At 38.9% G+C, this 15,726-nt stretch overlaps 1 protein-coding gene and 1 long non-coding RNA gene across 2 annotated transcripts in view; one reads left to right on the top strand and one right to left on the bottom strand.

Moving 5' to 3' along the window:
• cd83 (CD83 molecule) overlaps positions 1-3,245 on the bottom strand; it is a 5,648-nt gene extending 2,403 nt beyond the window's left edge. Inside the window, exons 1-3 of the mRNA XM_034873686.1 lie at positions 3,059-3,245; positions 2,407-2,543; positions 746-974 (exon numbers count right to left, since the gene is read on the bottom strand). Coding sequence (XP_034729577.1) covers positions 746-974; positions 2,407-2,543; positions 3,059-3,104 — 412 coding nt within the window. The 5' untranslated portion in view covers positions 3,105-3,245. The remainder of the gene's footprint in view (positions 1-745; positions 975-2,406; positions 2,544-3,058) is intronic.
• A 6,548-nt stretch (positions 3,246-9,793) lies between these two features.
• Positions 9,794-13,070, top strand: LOC117945958. The gene is made up of 2 exons (XR_004656932.1): positions 9,794-9,895; positions 12,161-13,070. It is a non-coding gene; the product is annotated as an uncharacterized LOC117945958 (long non-coding RNA).
• The last annotated feature ends 2,656 nt before the right edge of the window (positions 13,071-15,726 follow it).

Below are 15,726 nucleotides of genomic sequence, written 5' to 3'. Positions count from 1 at the left end.
ACGCCAGCCCCCCCCCCCTCATTTGCATAAAGTTAGCTGGATTCGACTTTATGCAAATGACGTCCCGCTTCTACAAAATCCCCCTCAACGCTACCAGAATGCATTGCACAGCCGCCGCTCCCATAGAAATTAAGCTAACAATGGACACTGCCCGATGTGAGGAGAGTGCAGATTTGAGTCACTTTGCTAATAGTAGCCTACAAGATGCTAACGAGAGACTTCTGTGATGTCAACACAGTAAAAATGGACCTACTTAACCAAGTTGGTTCACTGCTAGCTTAGCTACAAGTTAGCATCAAACACAACAAAGGCTGTCAGTTGAATGGTGTTTTGAGCTAACGTTAGCATTCAAACAACCATAGATAACTACAATGTTTTTGAAATGATTGCTAGCTTAGCTACAAGTTAGCATCAAACACAACAAAGGCTGTCAGTTGAATGGTGTTTTGAGCTAACGTTAGCAATCAAATCCCTGGATTTCACAAATTTCAGTATGACAGTGTCATGTCTTAAACCGTTTGAATCTAAACATACACGACTCACACCTGCACTCGACTCACATTGGGCAGTGACACTGACAATTGGACACAACATTATAATTCCTGCTTTGCTCCTGTCATACCCGCCACGGCCACTAGAGGGCTCTGCCACCGTAAACGTGAACGTAGGTTGTAATTTCCGCTTATACAAACGACTTATGTGGCTGTTTTTTCTTTTTTCAGAGCAGACGAAGGTCTCTGTGTACCTATGAGAGCGAGGAGCACCTGCCCGTCCTGGTTCTGCTCCCCGACAGGTGCGGCCAGGTGACACGTGTACAGTCCGCCGTCCCCGCACGTCACGTTGGGCAGGATGAGGTCTCGGGATCCGCCCAGCAGCTGCACCTCTCGCTCCACGCCGCCGTACCGGTGCGTCGGGCCGTCCGGGAGGTCTTTGGTCAACAGGCCGCTGAGGCGGGACGACGGAGACTCTCCGACCTGGGACCACATCGGGGATTTGTTAGAGTCATGTAGAACTACGCTGGTCCACATGAAAACCATTCGTTCTTCTTTTAACTGGAATCAGGGGACTGTAACTAAGCCGACCTATATGCATACAATATATATATATATATATATATGTATGCATGTCTATATATATACACACACATGTATATATCCTGTATATACATATATATGCATGCATATACTGTATATACAGTACATATATATATGCATGCACATATAGTCTGCGTATGAGTCCTATATGCTAATTTATCTTTGATGTATTTGTATAGTGTTATTTACTTTTTACTGTCTCGAATTTACATTTTTTGTACTGTTTGTATTTAAAGTGTATTCTTGGTGTAAAGCACTTTGATGGAAAGCGCTCTATGAATAAATATATTATCATTATATGTATATATGTGTATGTATGTATATATATATATGTATGTATGCATGTAACTAAGCCGTCCTTAAAACAAATGTGACATATATGCATGTATATATATATATATATATAGGTGTAAGTCGTTTTCTGTCTTGACTTTCAGGCAAAAACAGTTCGGAAGTAGGTTCGAAGTCTAAAATCTTTAATTCTGGGACTAAAAACTCAGCAACACTGTGATATTTAATGATTTTATGTGATATTATGATTGTTTTAGGAAGTAAGATGGTGTCAGAATTGTCAAAGTCTTCTATTTCATTTATTCATAGTACTTTAAGTACTAAGTGTTTTAAGTTACTTGTTCTTTAAGTGCGTATTTCCATGTTATGTTACTATATAGTTCCACATTTTGAAAGCCAATACTTATATTATTATCCAATATTGTGCTTTTTACATCAGTTACTTTGCACATTCAGATTATTAGAAGTTTTAAAAATTATCTCCACATTGATGAACATTGAAATGCTCTTACAGGCATTTGTCAGTGACAAAAAACATGAATGGAGGGTTGTTTTATAAAGTATTACATATAATAAATACATATAATGTGTATGTGTTTTAACGTGACACTTAGCAAGAAGCCATTCTGCACAATAAGTACTTTTACTTTTGCTTCTTTAAGCACATTTTGCTGATAATACTTCCTTTTTGTTGTATCTATTACAGTAAAACTATCAATTTGAATTCAGGACTTTTATGTGTTCTAGTTGTGTAATTTGAGTATTTTCAGACTCCCCCCCTCTGCTAATATCTCTGTAAATACTTCCTAAACTGCAACAGTTTTTACTTTTACTCCCAGAAACCTTATTTTAAAGTCTATAAACACATTTTGGAGCCTCCAGCTGCTTTTAAAAGGAGAGTGAAACAGAAAGTAGGCTAAAAATCTGAATCCTGTCCAACAATCGAGAAGTCTTTTCTTCTTCATGGAGCATTGTACACACATAGTATTTAATTTAAAAGACAATAATGTAGTTTTTGTACCTTGTACCATCTCACAGCTCGGTACTGGACCCCAGGCTTGGATCTGGCGGTGCATTGAAGATCGCAGTCTGACCCGGAATAAGACAAAACCTGCAAAATGTTCTCAGGGACAGCCAAGCCCGAAGCAAGGCACGCACCTGTAGGAAGACACAAAAATACATCAATTAGGAGTATAATGGGAGTAAAACCTTCAATATTACAGGTTTGACTTATAGACACAGAAGACACTCAGTACATTAAAGTATTCTGTCTATCTGGTTTAATCCAGCTATGACTTCTTCAGTTCTTCTTTTAAACACAGCTGGTACAGAATCAGGTTAAATGTAAAGATTAATTAAGATATCCTGTAAATGACTGTTTACACTGTTGTTATTACACACACACACGTGCTCACTAATGGAGAGAGGGGGTGCACGTGGAAAGGCACCCCAAGCAAGAGGACCCATGTGGACTGGCACCACCATATGGTCCGTGTTTGGGGACTTGAACCAGCAACCCTCCGGTTCCCAAACCGACCCAACTCCCCCTACGGGCGGAGCTACTACCCCCCCCCCCCCCCCCCCCCCCCCCCCCCCCCCCCCCTAATGCAACGACTCACATTCAAATGCATTATGGCGGATGTTGGATGATGTTTTTAAATGAAGGTACTTACACAACAGCGACAACAGCAGAGCAAGGTTCATAGTTTCTGGAGACATGATGATGATGATGATGAAGAAGAAGAAGAAGAAGAAGAAGAAGAAGAAGAACAATCCGACTGAGAAGCTTTGAAACGGTTTCTGGGACAACTGTTCTTGAGTTGATGTGATGAGGTCATTTATACTGAAGCTAAACGAAAGCTTGGGCGGGACGTGGTTTACGGTAGTGCGCACTTCCTTTCTTTAACTGCCCCCCCTACGCAGAGCACGTGACGCATTGAACATGTATGGACCTCTTTGCTGAACAGTATAGTCGATTAAAAGTAGGTTTAGCATCATGTACTGCAACGTTGTGACATCTTATTGTGTCCTGTTCCTTCTTTTTGGTGAGTAAAGCAAACTATCTCATTTTCACTTTAGTCAGTAATTCATTATTATTACTATTATTCTTATTATTATTGTGCTTTACGGTGTTAATAAACTATATGACTAATAGGTCCGTAAGTCCCGTTAGCGACCTGTAATGCCAACTTCATTCACTAAATTGGCAATTAAATGTCCCCCACTTAAACATGCATCCAAGAGGAAACACTCATGCTATTTATTAATAGTTGTCGGTTATTGATTAATTCAGCAGGATTGTACTTAACTTTACTTAAATGTCGACCATTTTAAAGCAGCAAATTAATCTCCCCTCCTTACACTGGACTGAGTATTAAAAGATAATTGAGATATGAAAATTAACATAAGCCGAATTATAGACCGGGTCATTCATATGTAGAAAATATGTTAAAGTAATGCTTTACCTGCTTAAAAACATGCTATACAACGTAGAATATATTAAATTGGAGGATATTTGAATGACGTTTCGCGTTACCTTTTGGGATATATCGGCTCGCGTTTTTAAAGTTGTGATTTATATAACAGTTAGTAGTGTGACTGTGTTTAAACATGACATATGTTTTGTAAACTGCTTTGTTGTGAATGGTTGTGGTTTTTGACCACTGTGACCCTTTAGTTTAGCTGATGTTAGCATCAATAACCCTGTATTTAAGGTGGCGTCCGTGTAGCTGCAGACGCTCCGTCGACATTTTACTAATTTTTTAATAATTCACTGCTACAGTACTATTACTCTATTAGGGATGCCTCGAGCTAAGGCTTACTATTAAATCCTGTAACAATAAGTTATTCGGGTATCATCATTTTGTTTTTACATAACTATTGACCGTATTAAGGTTTCATTGAAAGTAAAAGCAGCCTAGCCTGTGGGATTTCCCTAACTTTACCAGCTACACGTGCAGGTGGTTTCCAGTGTGAAGTGGGTACGTATTTTAAACCGGTTAGGAAATCCCAACTATGAGAGAGGCTAGTGGTATGTTAAGTGGTTAATTAGTAGCCCGATGCTTGTCAGACCTCATTAGAAATAAAGAAATACAGAAACCAAAACATGCTGACGTGTTACGGAAGTTTTTCTTCTTTGGTGTCATTGGTATTTGATATTTTTAGGTACACATTTAAAGTAATTTGTTTTATTTGCGGTTCAAGTTTAAAGGCTTTGTCTTTCCTCATAATTTATGTCAAATTACAGTAAAAGCATATCAAAAGAGAGGGAAAAAATGACAACAGAGGATTAAAATTCACAATTTCTCCACATATTTGTGTCTTTGTTTGGTCAGTTTCGGCGGCTGTGGTGTCCGTGAATGGGAACTCCGAAGTGAAGGAGAGACTCTCTCCTTATCCCTGCTGTGGAATCACAACATTTGAGATAGAAAAACACTCTGAAACCACATGGAGCACAAACGACATGGTAACAAAATCCCCCAGCATGCATTACAACACAGAACATGTATTCATGCAAATCAATCTGTTTATGTCCCTGCTGCAACTATCATCCAACCCCCCCCCAAAAAAACACAAAAACACACAAGCACAACCTCATTACTCTGCGTTTTATTTTACAAAAACTCTTTCAATAAAGCTGTAAGATGCACCTTTTTCACGTCATGGAATAAGAGATGTTCACTCACACATCTACTGTACATGTTTAGTTTAATGCCTTGCTGCCGCTGCTGACAGTGTAATATAATAGGTTTACTTGATATAGTTATAGCACCTTTTACAGACAAAGGAGCAAAGTTCTTCACATGATAAAAATTTGTAAAATACAGTAAGACCCAAACAGTAAATAAGCGAGCAAAAAAGAAAAAACTAAACCAATAGAAATAAAAGAAAAAAGAATGAGTTTACACAAAAAAATGTTCAACGCCTTATCGCGCTGATGTGACCGAGCCCGACCCGAACCCGAGCCTCCTCTCTAAAGATCTGTTCGCACGGGTATCCATCCTCTAGTACAGGGGTCTTCAACGTTTTCCAGGCCAGGGACCCCCAAACTGATGGCGAGATGGAGCGGGGACCCCCTAATTATATATATTGTATAAAATTGTGTTATATCAAACTGGTCCTATAGTGCCATGTGTGCACTGATGACTGCAAGACATCTTCTGCCTCCATTTATCTGTTTAGTACAGTGTGTTGAATTCATGTTAATGTGTATTTAAAGACATTTCAATTGGTGGAAAAAATTGCAGGGGGGGGGGGGGGGGAATATAAAAAAAAGTCTAATCAACCAAAACTTTCGCGAGCCCCATGCAGTATCTCCGCGGACCCCCTAGGGGTCGCGGACCCCCTGTTGAAGACCCCTGCTCTAGTACACATACACGCCACATGCTGTGCTATAGCAAGAAGAAAGCAACAGTTAAGTTTAGGGAATGTGACACACGGTTGGGTTTAGGAGAAACTAGCACCGGTTGGGATTTAGGAAAAGAAGAATGGGGTTTGGTTGGCGTAAATTCACACGTCATCGCGAAGTAATGCACGTCAAAGGAGGTCAAACGGGGGGTGATAACACGCTAAAAGGAGCGAGTTTGCCTCTTGATAACACGCCAATAATGCCAAACCGATTGGCGTGTTATACACACGCCATTTCATGAGATCGGTCTGCAATGTGAGCTAAAAGTGCAGTTTGCAGCTTCATTTTTTATTCTCATAAAAGCAGATTCCATGTCACATTCCTGTTGCGCCGGTTATAATACTTTACTTTAGACTTTACTTCACAAAACCTTTATTAGACGCCACTTTACTTTCAGTCTACCTTCTGCTCATTGGCTGTTGTTTGCCTGTTTTTGTTGTGTGTTTACTTGTGTGTTTGTTTTGATTTCACTGTAGAAAATGCTGCTGTAACAAGGGAATTTCCCCGCTGTGGGATGAATAAAGTATCATCTCATCTGATCTAATCTAATCTAATCTAAAGGGATACCAGTAGTTCAGATGTTTTGAAGGGGATCTGAAGCCGTTATCTCCGCTCTCTTCAAAGCCACCAGACTCCCTTAACAAAAACAGTTATTTTAGCTCGTATAACACAGGACTCCACCGCTGCCTCCGTCGGTTAGTTGGGGTTATTGTGGGACTTTGGTGATTTAAAGGGATAGTTCGGGTTCACCAAAGTCACCCAAAAACTCAAACTAACTACCAGATGGAGGCAGAGGTGGAGCAGCAACTCCCGTGTTCTGCGAGGTAAAATACCTGTTTTTTTTAAAGGAGTCTGGTGGCTTTGCAGAAAGCAGAGATAACGGCTTCAGTTCTCCATCGTAAAGGTAAAGCAAGATATAGCGCTGAAAATATTCTAAATATAGTATACACTTAAACTGATATCAATGTTTTTTTAGGTGTCTAAAATATGTTTGCACAACAAAACACAAAATGGTGACACACATATACAAAATGTTATACTGCTCATTTTAGCCTAACTTATTACATTTATCTATCTGTAAAAATTCTGTTTATAATAATAGCCATTTGTATATATATTCATAGGACACATTCACCTGTAAACTCTGTAATCTATCTGATATTATGTTCATTATACATATCTGTACAACTTCTATTTATAGTAATATCCACCTGTATATTATATTCAGTATATATCCAGCTGTAAATCTTGCTCACAATACTTGTTATCTCTTTATTATATTATATTCATGGGACAAATCTATTTGTGTTTTGACAATAAAGTTGAATCTAATCTAATCTAATCTAATCTAATCTAATCTAATCTAATCTAAAAAACAGGTCCATAGCGTTACTATATGGTAAAAATAATATTGTATGAGCTGCAATTTGGATTAATGCAAACAACAACTTCATGGTTAATGTCCTTTTAAGTCGTTTTTCATTAATTAATGTTCTTATTGTTATTATTATTATTATTTCTGCTATTTTTGTTGTCTTTTATACTGTCACTTTTCTTTTCTCGCTAAAACGGATGCTGGAAATTTCAATTTCCTTGCAGGAGTCATCCCAAAAGGATTAATTAAAAGAAGTCTAAGTCTAAGAAAGTTAGTCCATTAAAATGTCCCCCTTCCCAGCGTATTGTTTGATTAATTATCCACTCTCATTAAGTGATTGTTGTTTTAATTCTTGCAGACGTTTGCCGTCTCCAGCGGTGCGTCCCATACGTGCAGTCCTCCGTGCGTGAAGCTCGCAGGCGGCCGGATGACGGTGAATGAATGTGTGAATATAACCGCCGCCATGGTGTCCGCCAACGTAGGTCACAAAGCGTCTGTCATTCAACTTGGACTTCATGTGTCTCTGTGTGTAATTAGTGGGAAAATATAAAAATAATAAGTGATGTGGCAGCAGTGACTGGGATCGGGCTTCGAGAACCGATTTCATCTTTGAATTGTTTCCAAAATTACGATTCCAATGTTTGTTTTTTTGGATTTGATTTTGATCATCGGTTCCAAATTCAGAGCTGCCAACTTTTCCCAAAACCTTGGAGTGAGATTCGGGGGGGGGGGGGGGGCAACCCCTATTTTGCCGTGTACAAAGACATTTCTTTGGCTCTTTCAGCGTCATTATCCTTCAGGGTTAAAACTGGGAATTGTCATTTGTGGGGGGATGGGGGGCTCTCCCTAGGGGGGTCTGGGGGTATAACCCCCCAGGAAAAAAATTGAAAAATAAACCATTAAATGGCACTTTCTGGAGTGTTGTGCAAAAAAAATGGAGAAATCAAGTCTTGCATGATATGTGCAAAACTGTAGGGTTAAGAGCCTTTCTGTTGTTGTGGTATCAACAGGTTTTAGGGCATTTAGCATTTACATTATTAACTTCTTATGATATAAGAACTGACCCAGACAATGTGCCAAACATAATGAGCCAAATAAAGAGACAGGAGCATATGTCAGCAACAGCTGAGAAGATTTGGGTCTGTGGGGAACAGGTCCAGGACCCAAAAGTTAAATTAATGTTGAGGGATCAACTAAGTAAGACCACTGAAATTCTAAAGAATAAGAACCACTGTTTTACATAAATTCTAATGCTTTAACCTTTGTGGCAAGGCTCAGTAATGTTTGGCCCTCATCCTCTGCCCAAATGTCAAATGCGTGTGTCTCACGGCCAACGCGTGAGAGTTGGCAGCTCGGCAAATTTAACACAGGTTCACAGTCAGAACTCGAAGAAGAGATTTCAATCTCAAGGGACCTCCTGGTTAAATAAAGGTTAAATAAAATAAAATAAAAAGAACTGGAGTCAGATTGGTTTAGAGCCAAACGATGCCCAACCCTAGCGCTGAGGTCACCCGTTAGTTTGGGGACTGCCATTTTGAATCTTTAAGTTTGGGGAGGATGACACAGCCAAGCCGTTGTTATTTATGGTGTTATTCATCTAGAAGATATACATCAGGATAAAGGGTGCCATTCATCAGCGTGTACTGCAGTACAATCGGCATAACATCCCTCTAAGCTACCCGCTAACGCTAGTGGTAGCTGGCTGGGTTGCTAACGCTAGTGGTAGCTGGCTAGGTTGCTAACGCTAGTGGTAGCTGGCTAGGTTGCTAACGCTAGTGGTAGCTTGCTAGGTTGCTAATGCTAGTGGTAGCTTGCTAGGTTGCTAATGCTAGTGGTAGCTGGCTAGCTTGGTTGGGAGAACACTGAAGAAGACACAAGTGTTTTAGTTAACTTTGATGAAGTATGCACACTTAGTGATGGGGTCAGAGTTTATGATTAACCCCCCCAAAAACAAGTTCAGGTCTATTTATGTGCACAGTGTTAGCATGGTTAGCATCGCTAAGCCTCTGTCCTGACTGACAGGTCCTAAAGCATCCCCCTGTCTTTTTCTAAATAAATGGGACCACCATGTAGAAGCGTTACATTATGCTGTATTAAAGTAGACTAGTCTATTTCAGGCCCCCAGGAAGTGCTCCAGGTTTTTAAACAAATTAAACATAGCGGCCAAACAGTGTAAATATATTAGGACCTTCTATCTTGAAATATTCCCCTCTGAGGTGTAGTGGAGTGGACTTTTAAGTAGCAGCAGCGGTGGGTCTAGGACCAGACCTTTATTGGGGGGGGGGGGGGGGGGGGGGGGGGGGGGGGCTCAGCACCTAATGGGAACAGGTCTAGGTCTAGTGTCCCCGTTTTATATTTTTACAAAAATAAAAATATGACGTGTTTTGGAGGTACTTCTGAGCTGAAAATGTCCCCGGATTTTGTCTGAGATATCTGGTCCCCTTATGCTAGGAGGTCTGTAGCGCGCCTGCTCTATGAGCTGCACAGTGCGCAAGAAACGCAGGAAGTTGAACTTTTTTGGCTTCATGAGCCACTGAGAAACCTCTCCTAGGAGTAAACGGGGTTCCGCCTTGAATGCTGGATCCGGTTCTCCTTAAACATCCACGGTGTATTTACAGGAGAATGACGTGGCTACGGAGGAGAGGATCTACTACTACGTCCAGCCCTGCTCTCGTTCCCCATCAGGCATGACAGGACCTGGAAACCAGGGTGGAGCTCGTGCTGCAGGTGGGTTTCTGATGCTATTTTAATGAAATTTTAATCTAAACCACTTTAAAAGGAGAGCTTCATTTTCTTTTCAACCCTGGACTTAGCTACGCAGACGCTATTCCATCCGCCAGCGCATTTACACAAACAACACCTTTAGCGTGTTTTAGAAGCAGCACATTTGACATGTAAATGGGTGAATTTAGGGTTTATTCAACCAATCCAGGGTAAGTATTGTTGGAGCAGAAGAAAGAGACAACCAAGATGGCTTCTGACGGTTGTGTGTAGTTTCTGTCGTCTTCGAATTAAGCGTGTTTTACGACGGTAAAATTACAGTTTTTTTTCAACGTGCAATCTGTCGTTAACCGTTTTCAACGTTTCTGCTCCTTTTTCACTAAAATTCCCCACTAACCAATCAACTTAGCATCGATAGTTTTACACTAAATTCATCGTTTATAAACCTAATTCATATGAAATTCTACTTAATTTGAGTAAAAATAAAAAAATCCTAAATGACAAAATTATTTCATATTATTCCATGTGCGTACAGATCTGATCCTTGAGTTTCTTTGAGAAGCGCGTTGTATAGAATCATCTGTGTTATTTTTGGGTAATTTGCTTGAAAGATACCAACATTTCTGATGTAGAAACTTTGAAATTGGGTCAAATTTGACCCGAGGACAACACATGGGTTAATGTTGTCAGACACTTAGAATAATAATCTGAGCATGCCAGTGGTAAAAAACACTTTTAGTGGACTGAAATAGATGTTTTTTTCCAGTTGTTTGATATTTCTAATACTAGCACTTATTTTGAAGACCCTTTTTCAACACTTTTATCGCTTTTTCTGACATTTTTGACACTTTTTCAATGTAGTGGGTGCTTTCTTAGATGTTTTTTCCAGTTATTTGATATTTCTGACACTAGCACTTATTTTGAAGACCCATTTTTTGTGGTAAAAAAAAATGAAAACGAGTCAAATTTGACCCAAGGACAACACGGGGGTTACACAAAAAAGAACCTTACTCTTTAATAAAAAGCTCTCTCTCTGTAGGGATGCTTTCCTTAATGTTGTAAGACACTTAAAATAATAATAATCTGAGCCTGGCAATGGTAAAAAAACAGAAATTGAAGGTGACATTAATGTTACACTGCAGTGACCTCTTAACCCTTGTGTTGTCTTCCCATCAACCAAGAAAAAGAAGAAGAAATTAAACACTTTTATCGATTTTTCTGACAATTTTGTCACTTTTTCAATGTAGTGGGTGCTTTCTTAGATGTTTTTTCCAGTTATTTGATATTTCTGACACTAGCACTTATTTTGAAGACCCATTTTTTGTGGTAAAAAAAATGAAAACGGGTCAAATTTGACCCAAGGACAACATGATGGTTAAACAAAAAGGATCTTACTCTTTAGTAAAAAGCTCTATTTCTGTATGGATCCTTTTTTTAATGTTGTCAGACACTTAGAAAAATAATAATCTGAGCCTGCAAATGGTCACTTTTTCAATGTAGTGGGTGCTTTTTTTAGAGTTTTTTTCAAGTTATTTGATATTTCTAATGTTGATATTTGCAGCACTTATTTTGAAGACTCAATATTTGTGATAAAAAACTAAAAAAAGCGGGTCAAATTTGACCCGAGGACAACATGAGGGTTAATACTGGATAATCAGTCACTTAGATACAAAAACACAGGAAATTAGGGTCCAGGTTGGAAAAAAACAACTACAGTACCCTATAATATGACAGAAAGTGACTGAAAAACTCATCTTGTGCAGACATGGTCTTGGTAATGTGGGAGATGTTGATCCATCGGGGGGGGGGGGGTAACGTCCTTAGACCAGCAGGAGATCCACATAACTCCCGTGCTTAAGGCTCTTCATTGGCTACCGAGGGGTTTTAAAGTTAATTTAAAAATTTTAATCACTACTTACATCCAGGATCTATTGCACGCCCACGCTTCTGGTCTCTCTCTGGAGGTCTTCAGACCAAGACCTGGTCCCAGAACACGTTGTAAAACCAGAGGTGATCGAGCCTTTCCTGCAGCTCTCTCCCTTTTAGCTTTGAGAGCTTTGGATTCTGTGGAAACTTAAAAAAAAAACACCTCAAAACACGTCTTTTTAGACGAGCTTCTAAACCAGCAACATGGCTCAGTATCTTATGCGTTGCTGTTTTATTTGTTTTTTTTACTGTAAAGCTCTTTGTGACCCTTCTTGTCTGTGAAAGGTGCATTTATAAATATAGTTTACTTACTCACTTACGTCCTTATTTATCGTTTGTCTGCAGGGTCGGTTGGTTTGTTGCTGCTGGCGTTGGCGATCGCCGGATTGACCGTAAAGTAGACGATGTGCCAAGTTTGTGTCGTCAAACTCAGAGACCGTCTGAGACGCTGCTGTTCGTGGTTCAGGTTTTACTTTCACACATGGTACTGTGCTTTCGCTTGCTGCCCTCTGCACTTTATTATAAGCCATATATACTCACATAGACCATACTGTAGATAGATAGATTTCCTTTTGAGAAATGTTCCTCACTGCCTCAGCATGCAGTGCCTTGCAGACAGTGTTACTTATTATGAAATGTGTATTTATACTTTTATATGAAGCTATTGTTATTTATCCACTGTCTTCCACTGCAGCAGCTTAGCTAGGTTTAAGTCTCCTCTTCTTAATCCTTTACATGCAATTTGTACGTGAGGGCTTGTAGGAAATTTAGAGAAACGTATTATGCAAAGAACATATTAACATTTCACGGGTGCTTCTCTCAGGGCTGTGTTTACTAAGAAAAGTACAGACATGCAGTTTGTATTCACACTTATTCTGCAAATCAAGACAATTTTTCTAGTATAATTAAGCGGGGACAACCCATCTAATGTTCCTCACATTACAAATGCATTCATACAAATACTAATACTAATTGTTTACATCGGTGCTGGAGCGTTCTCAATCAAACATCTTAGTAAATACAGCCCCGGATGTCTCACTCACACCAGATCTACACCAACAAAGCTTTAGCTAGTTGACCAGCAAACACAGAAACACCTTAGTACAGTTTTTTCAAAAGATTATAAGCCTCCAAAAAAAACCTTTTGGTTACTTTTAGTGAAACTACTATCTTAGTTTAAGAGTCCTAGAACTGAAGAATACTTTGCACATGTAATTCACGAGAGAGGTGCATATGTAGAAGGGGATAAATGGATCATGCTGGACTCAGCTAGCGGTTAGCCAAATTAGCTGCTAGCTAAACTAGCGTTAGCTTCCCAGTGGAGGCTAACGGCGGAAGGCTTCCGTGGAACAGATCGTGCCGTGCCGTAAATCCTCGTCCATCGTGATTATCATCTGCGCGTGTACCGACAGCGTCCATCATTTTTTGGAAAAGGTTAGTAGTGTCATAGGACAGAAGGTTTAAAAAAGAAGAAGAAGGCATCTGTAACAGGACTCTAGGATCTTAGAGTTTAGATGTAAAAACGTTGCGTTAGGAGCTGAATGTGAAGCCAAAACTCATCGCTCGATTCCAGCCGGTCGGCTAAAGTTTCAAAATGTCCGCCCACACTCCGCTCTGTTGGTTTACTGCTCCAAAATGGCTGCCGTGGAGAAGCATTATGGGTCCAATTTCTCAGGTTTCAGTCTCATCTCACGACATTTAATTGTGACAAAATGCCTTAAAGAAGTCATTTTGACTTCTTTAAGTCTGACAACTGACAACTTTTATTTTTTGCTCTGTGAAAGTCCCGCTGTCTACATATCGTTGTCACAACCCTTTAAAATGTTAATTTAAAGGCTCGTTATCAAAAAAGCTGTTTTGTCGCCAGGTTAGCCCCTTGTTCTTTCAAAATAAAAGCCTACAAATGCAGTTGTCTTAACAAACTTGAAGGAAGGTCTGAGAGTGTCGGAGGAGGAAAGAGCATCTGACAGGAAAATATTCTCTCGAATCAGACTAAATTAATGTTGATTTAAAACCAGCAAAAGAACTATTTGATGAAGGAAAATGTAATTTTTTATGAATTTGTCTGGTAGTTTTATGAAGAAATCACTCAAAAGTATTTTAAAATTAACAAGTTTTATCTAAGCTGGACACCGAAGTAGTATTAGCCCAGTTAATCAAAACTACGTAATATCTAAATATTCTATCAAATCTAATATATATTTATATAAAAATATCAAATTCTTTCTCTACTGACATTACCTGCGCTGCAAAGGTAACTTTTAATGTGTATATGAAATATACGTCTGCTCCAGTGTTATATAAGATAATATAAATAATTGAATGCACTTATAAGAAACCCCAAACCCCCAAAAATAAGCTATTTCCTTCTTTATACTACAGTTATATGAAGCTAACACTTTACCTGCACTTTCACAACATCATCTTTTCTATGTATCTACATTTTTTTTGTCCATCTTAGTTTTCCTACTTTTTAAAAAAATCGTCTTTCTCACAACAATTAATGTCTAATTTAATAAGCGACGGTGACTTTTTGAGTTCTCTTATGTGACTTAACAGTAGGGTTGGGTACCGAAATCCGGTCCCAGTATGGACCCGGTTCCTACACAATCGGAAGGATCTGGACCAGATTAGAGCGCACATTTTGGTTCCTCTGGAATCACCAAAAAAACAAAACTATTTCACCGCACTTGATCGCTAATAAACAAATTACACCGGCTCTGCTAGTCTTAGTTAGCCAGCTTTAAGGGCATTGGAAGTAAAGAGAAGCAGTCGAAAGTGTGACTGTATTTCACTGTGTGTGTGTGTGTGTGTGTGTGTGTGTGTCTGTGTCTTTGTGTGTGTGTGTGTCTGTGTGTGTGTCTTTGTCTTTGTGTGTGTGTGTGTGTGTGTGTATTTCCTAGCCAAGGATTCCGACTTCGCAAAATGCGACAAATGTTTCTAAACAATTACATTCAAAGGGGAAAGCACATCGAAACATGCAGCAACATATTTATTATATATTTATGCTTTAAAACGTTAATATATTGAGATCATTCTGCCGTTTTTTAATCACTAATGATGGAAAAGATCTGCAATTTTTATTAGATTTAGTTTAGTTTTAGTCCCTGTTTTTAATTTTTTATTCAGATCAATCAAATGGAGGATAGATTGTCCTTTTTTTAATTCAACAACTTAAGCTTTAAAGATGCTCTTTCCTGCTTCACGACCGCCTCGGACCTTTTAAAAACCGATGACTCTACTATGTCACTAATCGCCGGGCATTAAGGGACATACTCAACTCAACCACATACTCAACTGGTGTTGTTCAGGCATTACCTAAATTATTGATTATTACCGATTATAGCATCAAAACTGACTACATCACTAAAGGGAGATTTATTAAAAATGTAGCCAAGTAAGCGCACAGAGCCACAGAATCACTATGTCATGTAATGGTGCTTCTGTACTTTCATAAAAAAAAAAAACATGCTGCTAGCTGAATTTTTGTTGTCAAACTAGATATTTGAGATATTTTGTATAAATGTGATTTTTTTTATTTGTGTTGTTTTTTATAATCTTTAATCAGTGAATTTGGGACTGTGATGTTGTTGTTTTTATCTCAAATCTTTTCATGTGTCATTTCATTCAGTTTTTGTCGCTGTTGTTGTTGTTTTGGTGATTGAGGGAAGGCTGTATAGATTCAGATAAAAACTTGAAATCTGCTTTGCATTTTGTCTCATAATTTATTCAAAAAACAAGATTTTGATTTGCTGAGTGAGAAGTTTGCATGTGATCCAAAGTATAAAGTAGTTTATACAAATGTTTAAATGTTTATTTGTGTCAGTCGCTGGCCTTTAAATGACATCTACGATACAACTATAACTTCTTAACCCTCATGTTGCCCTCATGTTGTCCTCATGTTGTCCTCA

Source organism: Etheostoma cragini, chromosome 6 (assembly GCF_013103735.1).
Source record: "Etheostoma cragini isolate CJK2018 chromosome 6, CSU_Ecrag_1.0, whole genome shotgun sequence".
NCBI classification, from domain to species: Eukaryota; Metazoa; Chordata; class Actinopteri; order Perciformes; family Percidae; genus Etheostoma; species Etheostoma cragini.
Note: the sequence above shows the minus strand (reverse complement) of the source record. Positions and strands in the feature narration are given on the sequence as shown.